Source organism: Rhinolophus sinicus, chromosome 14, assembly GCF_057876585.1.
Source record: "Rhinolophus sinicus isolate RSI-liver-muscle chromosome 14, RSI-T2T, whole genome shotgun sequence".
NCBI lineage: Eukaryota > Metazoa > Chordata > Mammalia > Chiroptera > Rhinolophidae > Rhinolophus > Rhinolophus sinicus.
The window spans coordinates 48,203,859-48,223,537 of NC_142514.1; the positions used below are offsets into that span (position 1 = coordinate 48,203,859).

Sequence of the window (19,679 nt, forward strand, 5' to 3'; positions counted from 1 at the left end):
CTGAAAGTGTGATGAGACCAGGCGATAGAAACTCACTGGAAGAATATTATATTTTATGTATTGAAGTCTAGACATGTTTATCCATTTGTTGAGTCTAGAGAGTTGGTTTTTATAGTTTGTGTTTACTTCTGTGAGTTTCCTGGAATTTCATTAGATTCACAAAGTTTCTGAATAATTATAATCGAACCCCTTTCCAACCCCCTTGACAACTGAGGACACCGAAAGCCCAGAGCTAGGTGGATAGTTATAGCTGGGCAGTTGTGGGCCTGTGAATGGGGACAGGAATTCAGACTCCTCTTTGTTCAACATTTCTTCCCCCAATTCATGCTACGTTAGATATTCGCCCATACCAGAAGACCCTCCTTTTCTCAAACTAGACTTTATGCTAGTTATTTTATAAAGTTAAGACCCACTGGTCTAGTGTAGAGGTTCTTAGACATTTGAGGTTTATGAATGAGTGAATTTTCTAAAGGATTAGAGGACTGACATAAAGTTGCCATGTTTAATTTTTCACAGTTGACACCATTAAGAAACAAAATAAATATTCATGTCGCATTATATTATCATCATTTTATAAATGGCTATTTTAACATCTGAAAGGATGATGAGTAGGACTGTTTCTGTTAAGCAAGAAATGGGGACAGTCATCCAAAGCCGAGAACTAAGAACCATAAAAAATAGCCCATGTTCTCAAAGGAAAGCAGAGCACAAAAGTGTTGCTCAGGCAACTCCCTCTGACAGGAAGCCAGAGGGGTTCTGATACCACCCAGCACCCCAGCAACTTCCCTGTCCTCGTATAAACTGACTCTGGGTGAGGGCAGGATGGAATGTGAAGAGATGTTGGAAAAGTGAATTATTGGTCTACTCAAGCTGAAGAACCACTTCTAGAGATGGGGGAGGGGTGCCTTCAATAAAAGGAAGGTTAGCCTCTGTATCCCTTAGGTTCTAGTTAGGAAAACCAAAGGGGTTTAATACAAGGAACTGATTATATATGTATTGAACGGTGAAAGTGAAACGGGGCCAACCAAGTAACCCAAAGATTAGTGAGGCAGCTACCATTTCTAGTACTGAGGGAAGAAAGGGGATGGTGGTGTTATGAAGTGCTAGGAGTGCAAAGGAGGGGTCACCACCCTAGGAGCTGGAACCACCAAGGGGTCACTGTGCAGCTAGTGAGCAGGTGTCTGATGAGGATATCATGTGGCTGGTTCTGGGTCTGCCAGGAGGGAGTGCCAAATTTGTCTATACTTCTGAACGGAGGAACAGAGTCTCTTCTCTGCAAAATTCTTCTAGTTTCCTACAAGGATTCCCATTGTCAGCACCTACAGGAAGCCAGTTTGGAAGAGATCCTGTGAAATGTAATTTGCAATGTCTCAGTCCCAGCATCGCAGAGCAGAGTTTAGAATGGTTGGCTTGGGTCTGAAAGACATTGATAAAGAACTGGGACCATATCTCATTTCTCCATGGATGACTTATTCAGAAGACTTTCTCATCTGCTCTTTGTACCTTCTTGAGCAAGGGACAAAGAAATGGAGAGAGCAGGACAGAGAGAAGAGATAGCAGCAGAGCAGTGTACATCTTCACCACTTGGTGTGACGAGGATTGCTTGAGCTTATTCTGGATCAAATGTATTGGGGCTGGAGCCATTTTGTCATGTCTTGGATTTCATTCAAGAAAGTAGCCTATCGCTCAAGGAGACCCTATCAACAAGAATTTTAATGTGTACCAATGGGGATGAGAGCTGAGGAAACTAGAAAAGTTATTATTTTTTTTTCCAATGGGAAAGCTTCTACTTACCTCTAATAAGAAAGCCAGCATTTGGATGCTGGCCTTAGAGAGGGCATCAATACTCCATCTCTTTTCACCAGAGAAGTGGTGACACTCAGTAGAGGACTGCGATTAAATGCCCAGTGAAGCAGAAAGGTTTTTGCTGCTTTTCCACTATGCTGCAATATGGAAAGAGCTAAAATCTGCAGAGGAAAGGAGGAGGAGGAATAAAAAGCAGACCATTGCCTCTTCCCACTCCAAGTTCCACATGCTAAGCAGGGAGTGGCCCCACATGGTCTCGTCACTGAGCTGGGTAAAGGGGAGGAGAGGTGATTTAAAACTATAAATGGGAGTTATGGACTCAATTTGAACTGTTGTGACAGAAGACGAAATAGATATGATAGTACAGGTGGAAAGCACTTCACTGGAGAAAAATTACAACCAGTACATATCTGGGCCCTACTAGTTCAGAATGTTCAATAAATCTCACACACACACACACACACACACACACACACACACACACACACACAAAACGAAACCGTTTTGAACATCATCTCAGAATAAAGGGCAATCTTTAAATTTGGAGGAAAAAGTAGCGTTCTTAAAAACTCAAAATATTACCCTTATTTTTCTCATTTCTTCAAGGTTTGGTCTAGCATGTATCCATAAAGTAAGATTTTAAAATGGTGATTATTATTTGTTGAAATTTCTATCACTAGTACCGATAACTGTAACCTGTGGAAAGAAAAAAATCCACACAGTAGCTATAGCATCCAGGGCCCTTTCCCTTATTTTAGCTTTTAAATCTTTGTAGAGAAAGGAGAAAGTCGGAAAGGCAAGGTTATATGAGGAATACTGTAGTCTTTGAACATAACAGAATGTTTTGAAAGATTAATATAACTTTAAAAGCACCTTTTAAGTGGAGAAATGTAAAACCACAGGAAAACTATTGAAACATGCCAGAAATGGAATTTATAGTTGTCATACTTACTCATCACCTTAGAAATTCTTAGAAATACTTTGCTTTAATGAAGCATATGGCGTTCTATTTATTGAGAAGCAAATTCTGCTAATGGAAGAATATTCTCAAACTAAGAGAACCTGACTTTTTGTCTCGTCTATGTTTGCCTTAAACTTGGGGCACTTAAGAACTTCCATATCTCTTAAAAATTACCCCTGCTTGTTCTTACACAATTGGGGAGCATGGTTCTAGAAAACTGATTGATTTAACTTGTATTTGTAACATCAGAAAATGAAGTAAAAATCACTTCATTCGTTTGTACCTTGAAAAGATGTGAGGAAGACCCAATCAGCTGTGAGACTTTGGGCATATTTCAGTGATAACTTAAGAGGCTTGGTTTTAGAACCAGAATATTCTAGTCTGTGACTTTGGGAATATTTCTTTACTGTTCTAAGACTTGATTTTCTCACCTGTCATCATTATTGTGTCTACCTTATTTGGTAGGCTGCTTTTGTGACATATATTTGAAATCATGTATGTATAGTGCTTAAAGTGGCGTAAGGTAAATTCTCAACCTATGCTAGCCTAAATAAAAGGCAAGTGGCACTAACAATCAGCAGTAATAGGCATGTATAACCCCTATTCTACATATCATAACAATATAATATTGCAATGTACGATATATTACATTATATTGTATACTATTATATTATGATATGATAGTATAATATTATTACAAAATACACTATTAAATATATTATAACATTTCTCAGAATTCCCAAACAGAATCACCATTGCACCCAGAGTGATGACATAAAGTTATTTCAGCCTCACAAAAGCAACTTGAGATAACGCCTGCTGATATTCTTTCTGAAAAGCCATAAAATCATTCTAGAACTCCAACTAGATTTTAGTCATTCATTCTTTGAAAGATTATTTGACCCTGCGTGGTATCAGTCACTGTACTAGGCACTGAGGGAAGATATATATATATATTTTTAATTTATTGGGGGGAGGGAAGATATTTTAAAATTGCCCTCTGGCTTTGTCACTTTTTCCGAACAAATCTGTTAATCAGTCAGGCTCCTGGCAGGAAACGGATTGCACTCTCAACGGGGAGTGAAAGAGAGTTTAATGGAGGCACTATGTACAAAAGGTGTGGGTTGGGTTGAGGAGAAGCTGAAAGGGACGCTAAGCACCATGAGGTTAGCAAAAGTGGGAAGCTCCTTCAGCCCTGTATCTGAAGGCTCAAGTGGAGACAGTAGATAATGGAGGCCGGGAAACTTGTCACCTTAGAAGAGGGGTGCCCGCAGAGCAGTGACCTAGAGTCGAGGACTTTAGCCACTGTCACACCATGGCTAACAAAGGGCCACTCTCTTCCTGTCCCATTAGCTGAACACACTCAGGAGCCAGAGGGCTAGAAAGCCATGAACACAGTCCCTGGGACCCAGCTTCCCAAGACACAGGAGAAGGGGGTTCTTGAGGGGCAAACGGGGGATATCCAGAAAATTCTCTCTCTCTCTCTCTCTCTCTCCCTCTCTCTCTCTCTCTCTCTCTCTCTCATATAACAGATGTTGGGTTTTATTTCTGAATATAAAATAATATATTTTTAAATGTAGAACATTTGGGAAACCGCCTTGTTACTTGAGTTCCTGTTTTTCCTAGTCAGCGCACGCTCCCAGTTAAAGGCACATGAATTTACTCAGTAAGCCCTCACACTCAAGATGTCATAAAACATAAACTTAATTTCCTGGCTAAGACCTCACAAAAATACTCTTGCTTGGCAAAAGATGTACTGATGTTACCCTGGAACATTTTTGTCTTTCTGCCTGTCAGAAATTTCCTTAGCAAGGCATCTTCCTACATGCATCATACCCCTAGTATATTGCTTCTTTCCTTATTTTTGCACACCATGTTGTTCTCTATTATCTCCACTAAACAAATTCTACTTATTATTTAAGACTAGTAAGAAACCTAATTTCTTTTCCAAAGCCTTCCCTGAAACCCAACAGCAACTATTTCTATATCTCATAGAAGAGTTTTATTCACACATAGGATTTTAGCACTTAATTGCATTCTTTGATTCACTCATTTTACAAATATGTTTGAGCACCTACTATGTGTCAGAGTACATATTTAATATACGTACACTTTTCTTTTCAAACTAGACCTAAAATCCTTGAGGGTTGGATTTTCATCGAGCTTCACTTGTATCCCATCATGCCAAGTCTAAGAAGATAGACTTAAGGTCTTATTTTTCATTTCTGTTGGGCAAACTTAATCATTGTTCTTCTCTGATGAAGATAGGCTAGAGATTTCTACTCCAGGTGTATTGTTTAATCCTATGTTTAAGCTCATTTCCTGCCAAGCAAAATGGATGTCAGAAAAAAATTATATTTTGCTTCATAGAGGTTTCCTACTAATTTAGTATGTGAAACCATTTGTTAGAGGTCACTTTGGTTTCCTTTTCTTCACCATACCCTACTAATTATGCTTCTTTGTAACTGACTGTAAACAGCATTTGCATTTGATAGTCTTGATACTAAACTTACCAGTAAAATGTCTTTTGTTTTGCACCGTGATATGATATAATGCTGCATGTATTTTATTCACTGTGTGAATTCAGCTGACATTCTCTTAATACATATTTAAGAGACCACATAATTTATCAATTAGCTATGGCCTAGGACTTAGCCTGTTACCTTTCCTTAGTTCCTTCATTCAAGATAAGTAGATATCATTTACCTAACAAAAAGATGACCCCCAAAATATATGACACACTAAGTTTTGTGGAAATGAAATAATTTTAAAATAAGAATATTCTCATGTAATTTGTGGATATATATATATATATATATATATATATATATATATATATATATATTCTTTTTTTCCCCCCTATATCTACATAATTTTTTTTGGGCTCATAATACATCACAAAAAAATTGGAAATATGGAAAAGAAAGAAGAACCTCCTATAACTCTTATATAATGTCCACTGTTATTATTTTACTCATTTTATGCAGCTGCTTTAATACTTTCCATGCTTGTATTTTTACAGAATTGTAATTGTTGGGTATGTCTAATTCTACGTCCTGCATGTAAAACTTAAATTTGAATCTTTCTTTTTTAACTTAGGAGTATAAACTTTTTTCAGGTTTCACCCTATTGAGGCACTAAGATTGACTATAACTCTGTGAAAAAAATAATCTCTGTTATTTGTCTACTTTTGTTAGGTTTCAAGCAGACTTTGAGTAAAAGCTCTAAAATTCTTCCTGTTCCTTGAGGTATGCTGGGGAAATTTTTATTCTTGGCCTGTGGAATCAAACCCTGAAAAGCCTGTAGGGTTCTCTCCCTAGAACACTAATAAAGGCAAACTTTCCCCCTCCCCCCACTCTCTTATCTGTCAGTTTTGCTGCCAACTCCTGCATAATATAGTCAAATTATGTGTTAGAAATTCAACCCTGGTTTCCTGGGTGATGGTACGATGCCATTACTTGCTATTCCTAGTCACATAGCTACAATTGCATCACACTCCTAATCTATATATATCTTCATGTTTGAGAAGCAGAGTTTTCAAATCAGGCATTTATTAAGAGTTTGAATGTACAGAGCAAGAAAACCTAGGTGCTTCTTGAGCTCAGCAACAACGCAGGATGTTTTTTATACCAAGATCTCGAGAAACCACCATATGGACTAACACTTCTTAGATTTGATGACTTCTACAGTGTATGTTTTCCACTTCAGTTCTGCAAACTCAGAATTCTTCATATTCTCTTGTAAACTCTTATATGCCTGAACTTGAAATTTGGGCCTGTTTCAGTGGCCTGAGTTTTCATATACCAGTGACTGGTTTTCCTTGGGAGCTTCTATAACCAAGAAGCACACTTAAATTTTGGTAATATTATTGATGTTGTTTCTGGAGTGGTTGCCAATGACCTACACAAAACAAATGTCATGAACTTCCATGTCTCTGCTTCCAAATGGCCAGGTTTGTATGATTTAAAGCAGGGGATTCTCACTTTTTCTGACTACTGATGGCTGAAATTCTCTGTGATGAATACTTACCTGGGTACTGATACATGTGAAAGGTTTAAACTGACCGTAAAATTGAAATTAGAGGGTCTTTTTTTTTTTTAATCATGTGTATTTTTTGTATTGGTCTTTTGTATTGGTTTATTTTACTATCTTTTCCTTTTTTGACAATAGTATCAAGGGATCATATTCCTTAAATTCTAAATCTGCTATGTGTTTAGCTGTGTTATCTTGGCCAAATTATTTTTTTGATCCTCTGTTCTCTCATTAGAAAAGAAAAAAGGTGAAAACAATCTCACAGACTGTAATGGGGATCAAATGAACTACTATATGGGAAAGTACTTTTTAAGTATAAAGCTCTTCACAAATACATATTATATTTATATTCTTAATGATCATTGATTATTTGGGAACCCAGTTGTTACAGTGTAGTCTTCTTGTTGTCCTCCCATATAGCGTTGTATTGATTTCTTGGATTTTTGTATTTTGTGAACCTCTTTTCTCACATGTCAGATTAATTGACTTGGTAAATTGTGGTATTTACTTACACACGTACATCGCGTGTAAACATACATTCAAATGTTAGTTTTGCGAATACAAATGAGCCACATATTTGTATTTAACTGAAGATACCCAACAGTTACCTTTTGTGCCTTTTTATCCCCCCTGTAGATCTTAAAAATTGTCAACAAAGCTACACTGAATAACAGTCATCCTAAGAGGGGATATTTTTCATCACTATAATGAAGAAAAGCAGGAGTGTGATGACAGTAACGGCTGATGACGTAAGTTCCAAAAGTCAGAGTTGCCGGATTCCACCCACTTTTTTTCTGTTCAACAAAGAAGTCACTGCGTAATTCTATTCAAAGGGTGGACAAGGTAGTTTAAGACCACTGCTTTGTCACTAGGTGTTTCTGTGTCCCAGACCCAGCAGCATTCTGTGAGGTAGCCTGCAGGAATGCCGCCCTCGCTGCGACTTGGAGATGAGCTCAGCTTGAGCTTTATGGTTTCATTCACAAAACCACCTATCTCTGGTGTAAGCCCACATCCTAACTCTCAGAAATTCCTCTGTCCACACTGCCTGCATTACCTGTTCCCTGATGACTTTCTGCCACATTTTCACACAGGTCTAGCTAAACCTTGAGAGTTACCTCTTGGGGAAGGGTCTTTGACAGTTGCTTGTAAGAAGTTTGTGATATACACACGTTCTAGGTCTTGGCTACTCAAGTGTGGCCCTTAGAGCAGCAGCATTAGCATTACCTGGGTGCCAAAAACAACAAAAGAACAAGACAAACAAATGAGAAACAGAAACTCATAGACACAGATAATAGTTTAGTGGTTGCTAGAGGGTAAGGGGGGCGGGGGGTGGGGGATGGGAGATGAGGGTAAGGGGGATCGAATATATGGTGATGGAAGGAGAACTGACTCTGGGTGATGAACACACAATGGGATTTATAGATGATGTAATACAGAATTGTACACCTGAAATCTATGTAATTTTACTAACAATTGTCACCCCAATAAATTTAATAAAATAAAATTTAAAAAAAAGAAAAAAAAGAAATGCAGAGTCTCAGGCCACACCTCCGATCTAAAGATCAGATTGTATTTTCACAAGATCCCCGGGTGACTAGATATGTACATTATGTTTGAGAATCCCTGCTCCAGGTCATCTGAAGAATTCTGTAAACTCGCTGTCTTCAGAGTTTTGCATCTTCAACAGCTGAGATTAAGTATCTCCTTTGTTTTCCATTAACCCGTCTCCCCATTAGTGTGTCTTTAATTGTCCAGTCTTGACTCAATTTCTGTTTGTAATTGAGCTAAAAATTATATGCCACTAATCAGATGTGCAGAAGGAAGGGAGAGAGGAAAATGAATTTTCATTGTTCTTTCTAATAAATAGCTCATCTTGTTGTTAAGTTCCTATTTCACAGATGGGGGAGGATCTGAGAGGAACTTGAACTTGCAAGTCTATGTCAAAATGGTGTCTTTTGGGTAAAGGCCCAGTCTTTCAGTATTTCTCCCAGTTTTTATGCCTTCCCTTTAATCACATGGCACTGGGCAAAGGACAGACTTAACATGAATTAACATTATAATAATAGATGTGCGGGATTGTCATTTTTCCACTAGTGCTTACTGTTATCTGGTTGAGGAACAGCTCGTTTCCCGAGGTCGTTGGTTGTCAAGTCTCTGCCCTTGCTCCAGTGCTGCTTAGGCATGTGATAGGTGTCCCAGGTGGCGACTGCTCTCAGCATGAGCAGTGCACTTCTCAGTTCACTTCCAGTTTGACCTTCTTCCCCACTGCCTGGGCTCTTCGCCTAACCTCTCAGTGTGGGCTCCAGTTGTTTAAAACCCTCAGCTCTGCTTTCTGGGAGCCCTTCTCTTTGGGCTGTTCAACCCATGGACTCCCGGTTCCTTTGCCTCAGGCCGCAGAAGCCCCTTGGCAGGCACTCGAGGGCTAATTCTCAGCTCCCTTCTGTGTCCTGGGTGGCTTGTGGGAACTTGTAGGACCCACAGATGTAGACTGAGACAGGTGTGCCTCGAGTCTGTTGTCCTCAAAACATACTCCTTTGTCATTGCTTTTCCTACTCTTTTGTGTTGACTCGACCATCTCCTTAGTGCTCTGTTCTCATCACCCGAACAATATTTCCTTTCTTTATTTCCCCCTTTCCTGCTCCTTGACCACAAAGGAACTTCCCTTAATTCATATTCTAAGTTCTCAGAATATGAGAACAGATGGGAAAAGCTACGTTCAGACCTACATGCTCTCCTCAGGGAAACTTCTGGAATTTAGAAATCCTTTTCCTCTTTTAAAAAAAGCTTAGGATTATTTCTTAATACTATTTGTAGACTGTGTGCTCAAAGATTCTATTTTTTGGAAGAATAAAACTAAGCAAAGCATTCTGTCCATAAAAGATGGACAAGTATTATTTCTTTTTTCATTGCATCCTTCGGGTTATAATCCAGATCCTCCCTGAGGCGTGGTTGCCACAGTCAAAAGATGGGGAAGGTTGCATACAAGAATGTGCAAAAAAAGAATATTAACCCCACCAGAATGGATAATTATTACCGAGATTTGCACTGTCCATGTGGTAGCCACTACCCATGTGTGATTCTTAAGCACTAGTCTGAATGGACATGTGCTAGAAGCATAAAATAGATCTTGGATTTTGAATATATAGTAGTACAAATAGAAAGGAATGTACAATATTTCATTAATAACTTTTGATATAGTTTACATGACGAAATAATAATATTTTGGATATACTAAGCTAAGTAACATTCATTATAAAATTTATTACTAAACGTAATTTTACCTGTTCCTAAAAAAGAACAAAAACAGGTAAAAAACTTTTTAAATGTGGCAACTAGAAAATTTAAAATTACATATTTGACCTCCATTTGTGGCTTGCACTTTATTTCTAGTAGGCAGTGATGATGTAGAACTTTTTGCTGTGCACCTCAACCTTTTGAGTACAGTGCAAAAGATCATACTAAATGTTACGCAGAGTACCCATTCCCTCACAACAAGAGCAACTTAGCAGACCTTACATTTTATATACCACACTCTTGAAGTAAGATTTTACCCTTAGGTCTAGGATATTTTATTATATTCTCATTTATTTCCACTCAGCAAATGTTTATTCGATGATTTAAATATTTACCTAATATTAATTTAGCACCTATTACGTGCCAAGCACTGGTTAGGTTCTAGCAAGAAATTGCATAGAGTCCTTGCTCCTTTGGAGCTTATATTCCAGAGGAGAAGGCAGAAATAAATAAGTGAATTATAAAACAATTCTAGCTATGATACGAGCTATACGGAAAGATGAACTTGGTCAGGGACAAAGAATGATTGGATGGAGAGAAGAGAGTATTTATGGGAAGATAAACAGATGACATACGGACAGAGAACATATGGATATCATGACATATGGACAGAGAAGACCAATGGGCAATGAGGGAGTGAACCCTGTGTAGATCTGGGGTAGGACATTTCTCATAAAGGGAACAGCATGTGCAACGGCCTTTACTGCGTGCAAGACACTATGTTTGGCTCTGTGGGCATACACAAATGAATAACCATGGCTACTGCCTTCGTATACTTGAAGCACACAAATAACTTGGTACAATGAATGACATAGGAATGATATGCATTCAATACTTTGCATTCGTGAACTAAGTTCCAGAAGTGAGGGGTAAATTAAGTGTTATTCAAGTGCTGAACATGAGCAACTAACTATGACTAAAGGGATTACAGAATTGTTTAGAGAGGGGGAGTTGCTGATTTGGGAAGGAGTTGAAAAGGGGAAAATCAGTAGAGATACGAGGAGATATGTGTTTAATTGACAGACAGAGAAAGGGAGGGAGAGAGAGAGAGAGATTCTATATATATATATAACTTATCTCTAGGAAAACTACTCTCATAATCAGTAGTAGTTGCCTATGATAAAACCACATTTTTCAAAGACAAAATTGCTTTTATTATTGTCTCATCGAGTACCATGTCATTTAGTCTTGATGAGGGCCCTAAGTGTCATTTGATGCTTCCCATAATTTCCAATTCTAGTTTCATAAGGTTTGAAAAACTCTGGCCTGTTCTCTAAATTGAATGTGCACAGAAGCACACTAGAAGTCCCTGGAAATACCTAATCTCGTTTTCTCACCATGAGTTTAATCATAAGACTTCAAAAATTGGAACAAGCTCCAAAAATACCTGAAATGCACTCAACAAAAGGCAAAACAAAACAATAGCAAGAACAACAATGCCTTGAGTACTTAGGCACCAATATGCCTCATCCAGACACTTCAGTGGTCCTAACATGGTTAGTTTTGATATGGGGATAGAACAAAGAGCTCCTTTGGTGTCTCCTTCCCTTCCTCCCTGCAACGGTTTCCTACTTAGGTTCAGGGTTTCACACTAGCTTTTCGTTTGTGATAACCATTTGGAATTACATTGGAAAAATATTGATTTTTTAAAAATTTATTGGGTGACAATTGTTAGTAAAATTACATAGATTTCAGGTGTACAATTCTGTATAGCATCATCTGTAAATCCCATTGTGTGTTCACCACCCAGAGTCAGTTCTCCTTCCATAAATAAAGATGATCCAAGATCATGAGGATAATCCCAAACCGGGTTGTTTCCATTGTAACTATAAAGACATAAGTTGATTTTAGGGACAGCGGTGCATTTTAAAATTTGTGATTTCCAAAGGTAACATTCAAATTCATCTTCCCTTCCCAAAAGTCTTTGTTTTGGTAGGTGGTGTATAGATAGCTGTAGTCAGACAGGTTACAATAGGAAAATAAGCTCAAGATCACAAAATCCGTAATTGAGAATTGACAGAATCAGAGTTTGCCTTTGAGAATGTTACTACTGTATAAATTATGAATGTAAATTAGAGAGTTTGAGGTAATTATGAATAGTTCTACATGGGTTAATGAGTGTTTGTAAAACAATGTTCGTGTTTCCAGCATTTAATTTAATTTATAAAAAGGTTTTCCTTTATATGCTTTCGTGGCAATGCATTTTCACATTAACAGAGGTCTTTTGAAACAATTCCTTTAACTCAAAGAATGACTTCAAATCTGTAAATTTAAGCCTGTGGGTAAGTCAGTGTGGAAAATATTTTATGGTAGGTGTGATTTTTCAAACAACACATATCAAAAAAGTACCCATTTAGTTCATTTACTACTATCAAACCTAGTTGGTAATATTTCCTTTTTCTAAAAGAGAAAACATATCCAATAACTTTATTAGGAGACTATGGTGATTGGTGATTGAACTAAATAATATGATTATTTTTGTTCTCTGGTACAGTATTTCTTGTATAGTAGGTAAAGTATATACTCAAGACTTGCTTTCCAGATAATCAGCACTTTTATTTAAATTTTATTAGTTTCAGGTGCACAAGACAAAGCAATACTTAGATGTTTATCATTTATATCCCTCACACTGTGTGAACCCCCCACCCCCTATCCACTATCCCTCTGACATAGCACAGAGCCATTACATTTCCACTGTCTCTATTCCCAATGCTGTACTCTGCTTTCTGTAACAATATACATACAAATATAGAAATACACATACATATATATAGTTATATAAAATTATAGTTAGCATTCAGTATTGTTCAGCTTCAGGTGTACTGTGCAAGCACTTTCTTTACATCATGCATATTTGGAGCTAGGCTGATTTATAGTTATGAGTTCTAAATTTTAATTTATTCTTAAATCTCTTTAGGAAGACTTTAGATATTCTCTTTCCTTAACTAGTCTGTAAGTTTTTTGAGAAAGAAACTTATATATAGTGAGCTTTCACCTCAGATTCTTACTTCTAACACACGCACGCACGCGTGTGCATGTTCACACACACACACAGAGACTATAATAAGTGCTAGGCCTACAGTGCATTTAATATAATTACAAGTTACTACACAGTAAAACACTGGACACGTTCTAGAATATTTCAAACTCTGGAATATTCTAGATTGGTTTTTCTTCCTCTTATCAAATAACAGAATCTCAAATAAATAGTATTCCAAAACCATAAGTCAAGCGAAAGAAAATATGATGATATCCCATTTTTAGGTAGTGAGAATAGGGTCCCTGAAAATTATCAGACCTATTCATGTCCATATTTCCATTACCAAAATGTCTTGCATGGATCAGATAAGTATAAATCATTAGAATATAAGTTTTAGGAGAATATTTACTATGTCCTTTTTTTTCCTGTTGTATCTTTCTTAAGTAGCACAATACAAAACTATGATAGGAATGCAACAAATATTTGTTGAATGAACACAGACCCTTAAACTTGAGTTAATTATTCTTGTATGAACTAAGACAGGGATGGGTGGAGGAGTGGGGTGCAGAGAATATTTCTGTGTTTAAACCTCAGGAGGTCTAATCTCAGGTTCGCCTAGTTCTGTTCTGAAGTGCTAGTAGGAAGTACCAGTCTGTTCAGGTGAGAGAACTTGGCCTGATGGTAGGGCTTCCATTATTCCCTGTTAAGATAGAGTGGAGAGTGACAATTATTAATATATATTTTAAACTCCAAGTTGCCATCAGTGGCCATTTGTAATGGTATAACATCTTCTGTCTTTGAGCTGATATGAATGGTACACCAGAGCAATTCATTTGGGACCCCCACTCCCAATAGTACCAGGAACTATAGTCACCAAGAGCTATAGAGGAGTGAATAACTCTTGTCACTGGTTATAGCACAGCGCCTTTATCTTCTCACAAGTATTCCCTTCATGTCAGTCAGCATTTGAGCAAATATTGAACGTGGCTGTTCAGCTCAAGACTGGATAAATTATATTCTTCTTTTTCTGAGCTCTGATATAATTTGAATAATAAAAAGAAATAATAATAGTCATTCATAATTCCATAATGGTCAATATCTTGCTGTCCTATGATAAAAAATATTTTTACTTTAGAATTCTAAACAAGAACTTTTATACTTTAGCCAGTATAGTTTGTTCCCATGTTCCAGAATGGGATCATTGATTTCCTAAATATATTTTTAATTATGAGCTTTCATTTTAGAAAATAAAAGAAACAAAGGGAAAGAAAGAAAAGAGAAAAATTTTAAAAAGAGAAAGAAGATAAAAAGCCCTCCAATCCACATGTCATAAATGGTAAACATTATCTACAGTCCTAAAAATCATCAAGAATATGCAACTGATATATTTATTCTAAAAGATGAGAATTAACACCCTCCCTACTCCCCCTTTCTTGTTTTCTCTTAAGCTTTTGACATCAGTGTTAGATTCTAATTGTGAGCTAATGAATCAGGACTTTATGAGTGACAACTTGATTATTTAGATTCTTATTTTACTCTACTGTGCATCATTTTAAACAATTGCATTTTCTTTCTTTTTTTCTTTCCCTGTGGTTCCTCCAGAATGTTAAAGATTATTTTGAATGTAGCTTGAGTAAATCGTACAGTTCTTCTAGTAACACACTTGGGATCGACCTCTGGCGAGGGAGAAGGTGTTGCTCGGGAAACTTACAGCTACCACCACTGTCCCAAAGACAGAGTGAAAGGGCCAGGACTCCCGAGGGTGATGGCATGTCCAGACCGACCACGCTACCTTTGATGACACTTCCAAGCATTGCTATTACAACTGTAAGCCAGGAGTGGTGAGTAGCCTCAAAATGAAATGTCCGTTCTAAGTTTTATTTTCCAATTACTCCAAATACAGTTCACTGTTATTAACTGTTAATTATCTGTGGGATAACTAAGGCTATTGATATTCGGCAATTTGTTTCCCTTTGGGTAGCAAGACGAAGCCTTTTAAACAGTGGAAATTTTCTACCTCTTTAGGTTGCAAGGAGCCTATTGAGGAAGAAATGAGATGCATTTTTATTAATGTCAAGGGAAAGAAAAGTCACTGCCTGTGATCTGTTTTGTTTTGTTTTTTAAAGAACTATTTAGTGAGAATCAATGTGTTTTATAATAGTAAAGCAAAATCCTATGAGAGTACCTAAAGGAAAAATATGTGTGTATATACACACACAGATATTCTTATTGCTGTAGTCTTCATATTATTCCTAACTTCTTTTTATTATAATCCCACTTTATTAATCTCAGTTTGTGATTATCTATAAAATAAAGCACTTCATTGTAAATCAAAAGAGGAATGAAAATTGTGCTGTGAGAGATGCTTGGACTATTTTGCAGAGTCTATATTTGAGAAAAAGGCTATTTTAATCGAATGTTGAAAAATTAATCAAATACATATAACCTTAATAGTGTCCTTAAAATTGTGCCATGACTCTGCTTCAAATATGTGTTTTATCATATATTTAATAATTAGCATTTTCTCTTTGTTTCTTTATTGTCTACATAATTTTCAAACATTTTCCAAGAATGGCCTGCTTACATAACATGAAGTATTATCATTAAAATGAAAAATGTTTTCTCAATATTTTATATAATTTTAAATGATAATAATATGGTGCCTTTAAAATTATTTTTGTTCAAATCACTTATTAAGTAGAAGGACTAAACATATTAAATTATTATACAATATCATTTCAGTAAACCATTAAAATCTGTGATTTTTATGATGTGTCATATATCCTTGCCACATGCTGAGCTCTACAGTAGCCCGTATGTGCTCATTGAATGATATAGGACATCTTTTAATGGGTAGTTATCAAATACATTAAGAATTACATCACTGAGACTCCAAGTATCACAGTTGTTAGCATGAAATGGTTCACCAAACAGTCTGTATGTGATAGAGAATCATGTTAACACATTCTAGGGAGAACAGGTTAAAAAATTGTGAAGCACTGAATTACATCTTTTGTTCAGGTGAATTAACATTAGAACACTCATAGCTAATCATTGAAAACTAAAATGAGCGTATTGTTTCGATATTGTTTACTTGATCATATCGCTTCTGTGATTAGTTTCGGTTATGTTTCTGTATAATCACAGATTTGGAGTCTTAAAGATATCTACAGATTTATTTTCAGCAGGTTGACAATGGTATGTATAGTGGGGCCAGTTGTTATTGTTATAGTATTGAAATGCTTCCCAGCAGTTGGTAAATTTATACTTTTCTGAGCTCTCTGATGGTCTCTACTACTATCCCAGATGTCTACCCCAGAACTAAATCCAGCAACTAAAAAGGTGATGACTGGCACCGTAGGAGTTCAGTCTTGGCAGGTGTTGGTTGGTGCTGTTTCTGTTAGAATAGTACTCCAAATAAAAAGTGCCTTGCAAAGTTTGAGTTCATTTAACTCTAGGACACTGTAGGAGCTGTGGCGTTGTCCCTCCTATAGAAGTAGAAAATGCAGACCCTGACGTTTGGGACATGCTTGTATACCTCTCTAAGTTGCATGTATTTATCTGCACAAAGAGAACAATTGTATTCACATGATGGACTTTTGTGAGGATTAAATATGGTAGTTTAGTAAAAAGCATGTTAGACAGTCACCAAATGTTAATTTCTCTTCTCTTAATCATTAGCCAATAAATCACTTTGAAAATTAGAAAACATGTCTCAAGTATCAGTAGCTTCATGCTGGGTGTCAGTAGTTTATAGTGAAATAGAGAATTTAGCTATTATCCAGTGAGTTTATATCGTATAGTCAGCTAACACCACATAGTAGTTCATTTATAACATGTCTGCTTTATTTCAAATTATCTGGATACTTTGTAAAGTGTGAGAATAGTCAGTCATTGACTATACTCTCTTCCATATATATATCTATATATATATGTATATATACATATATATATACATATACATATATATGTATATATTATTATTATTTTGTCTTTCTGGGCTGTATTCTGGTAACTGCTTTTTATTTTTCTTAAAGTTGCTAATTCTCTTTTCAACAATGTCTAATTTGCTGTTAAATCTATCATATTGAATTTTTAGTTTGTATTTTTTATTTGTAGAGTTTGTGTTTATTTACTTTTTAAATATGCCAGGTAATTTTATGTAATTTTCTTTTCATGTATTAGTTATCTATTGGTGCATAACAAATAGTTTTAAAACTTAGTGGTTTCAAGTAACAAGCATTTATTATCTCAAATTTTCTGTGAATCAGGAATCCAGCTGTGGTTTAGCTGGGTGCCTCCAACTGGGTCTCTCACAAGGCTTGAATCAAATTATTAGCCAGTGTTGCATTCATTTCAAGGCTTGACTGGATGGGTGGGATCTGCTCCCAAGCTCACTCACATGGTTGTTGATAGGTTCAGGTCCTTGCTGCTTATTGACTGGACACATCAGTTGCCAGACACATGGCCTCTCAGAGCAAGGGGAGAGAGATAGAGATAGAGATAGATAGATAGATAGACAGACAGACAGACAGACAGACAGACAGATAGATAGATAGAGAGATAGATAGATGGGTAGAAATAGAAGGTGAGCAAGATAGAAGTCAAAATCTTTTTACAATGTAATCTTGGAAGTGACATCATATCTCTTTTACATAGTCTATTCATTAAGTCTAGCCCCCATAAAAAGGGAGGAATTGTGCAAGGGCATGAATACGAGGAGGTGGGCATCACTGGGGGGCCAATTTAGGGTTACCTGCCACATTGCAGATATTTTCAAGCTTTTAAAAGTTTCTTTAAATATAGCAAGAATATTTTTTTTTACCCAGTTGATCAGTTAAATAATCCTATCAATTGATGTAGAAAAAGTATTTGGCAGTGTCCAATACTCATTCCTGATAAAAACTCTCATCAAACTAGAAATAAAGGGGAACTTCCTTAACTTGAAGACCTGTATTTAAAAAAAAAAAAAAGAAGCAATTGCTAACGTACTTAATAGAAATTAGATGCTTTCTGTCTAAGATCAGGACCAAAGTAAGGATGTCCTGTCTGACCAAACTTATTCAACACTATACTGGACATTCTAGCTAGTGCAATAAGACAAAAAAAGGAAATAAAAAGGATACAGTTTAGAAAGGAAGAAATAGAACAGTCTTTGTTTGCAGATGACATGATTGTCTATGCAAAAATTACCAAGGAATTGACAAAACAAACAAAGAAGAAAACCTCCTGGAACTAATAAATGAGTATTAGCAAAGTTGCAGGTTACAAGGTTAATATATAAGATTGATTGTTTTGCTATACACTGGAAATAAACAGTTGCAATTTGAAATAATAATAATAAATACCAATTACAGTAGCATGTAAACAAAAAAAGGAATATTTAGATATAAATCTAAAAATATGTATAGGATGCATATGCAGAAAACTACAAAATTCTGATAAGAAAATCAAAGAAGTTCTAAATAAATAGGTACACTATGGTCACGGATTAAAAGATTCAAAATTATTAGGATGCAATTTTTCTCAACTTGATTTATAGATTCAAAGCAGTTTTAATCAAAATCCCAGCAACTGGTTTGTACACATTGACAAACTGATTCTAAACTTTATATGAAAAGCAAAAGCTCTAGAAGAGCCAACATAATACTGAAGAAGAAGAAAAAGTTAGAAGGCTCACACTATCTGATTTCAAGACTTACTATAAAGCTACAGTAATCAATATAGCATTATATTGGCAAAAGTATAAATGAATAGATCAAAGGAACAGAATAGAGAGCCCAAAAAAAGACCCATGAAATATAGTTAGTGATCTTTGACAAAAGAGCAAAGGCAATTCAGTCAAGAAAGGACAGTTTTTCCAACAAGTTGTGCTGGAACAATTAGCCATCCATATCCCGACTCCCCCCACAAAAAAAAGAATCTAGATACAAGTCTTACACCTTTCACAAAAATTAACTCAAAATAGGTCGTTGACCAAAATATAAAATGCAAAACTATACAGCTCCTAGAAGATAAAATATAGGAGAACAGCTAGGTGAACTTGGGATTGGCCACAAGTTTTTTGATACAACACCAAAGCATGATCCATAAAGGAAAAAATGGAAAAGTTGGACTTCAGTAAATTAAAAATTTCTCTGTGAAAGACAGTGTTAAGAGAATGAAAAGACAAGCCATGGACTAAGAGAAAACATTTGAAAAACACATATTTGATAATGATCTTGTACCCAAAATATACAAGAAACTTAAAAAATTCTATAATAAGAAAACAAACAATCGAATTGGAATATGGGCCTATGTTTTCAAGAGACAACTAACTAAAGAAAATATGCAGATGGCAAACAAGGATTTGAGAAGATGTTCAACATCATTTGCCATTAGAGAACTGCCAATTAAAACAATGAGATACCACTGCACATTTATTAGAATGACTAAAATAATAATAAAAACAATCCTGACAGTACCAATTCCTGGCAAGATTGTAGAGCAGCAAGAACTCTCATTCATTGCTGGTGGTAATGCAAAATGGCACAGCCACTTTGGAAGACAGGCAATTTTTTTTATAAAGCTAAACGTAATGTTAATATATGAACTGGCAATCACATT

At 36.2% G+C, this 19,679-nt stretch overlaps 1 protein-coding gene across 6 annotated transcripts in view; it reads left to right on the top strand.

The window, feature by feature from the left end:
• Window positions 1-19,679, top strand: part of PDE4B (phosphodiesterase 4B) — a 565,055-nt gene that overhangs the window by 162,335 nt on the left and 383,041 nt on the right. For all 6 annotated transcript variants that reach the window (XM_074334882.2, XM_074334883.2, XM_074334879.2 and 3 more), the window contains 2 exons: window positions 7,436-7,548; window positions 14,676-14,914. In XM_074334882.2, the coding sequence (XP_074190983.1) occupies window positions 7,507-7,548; window positions 14,676-14,914 (281 nt within the window). In that variant the 5' untranslated portion in view covers window positions 7,436-7,506. The remainder of the gene's footprint in view (window positions 1-7,435; window positions 7,549-14,675; window positions 14,915-19,679) is intronic.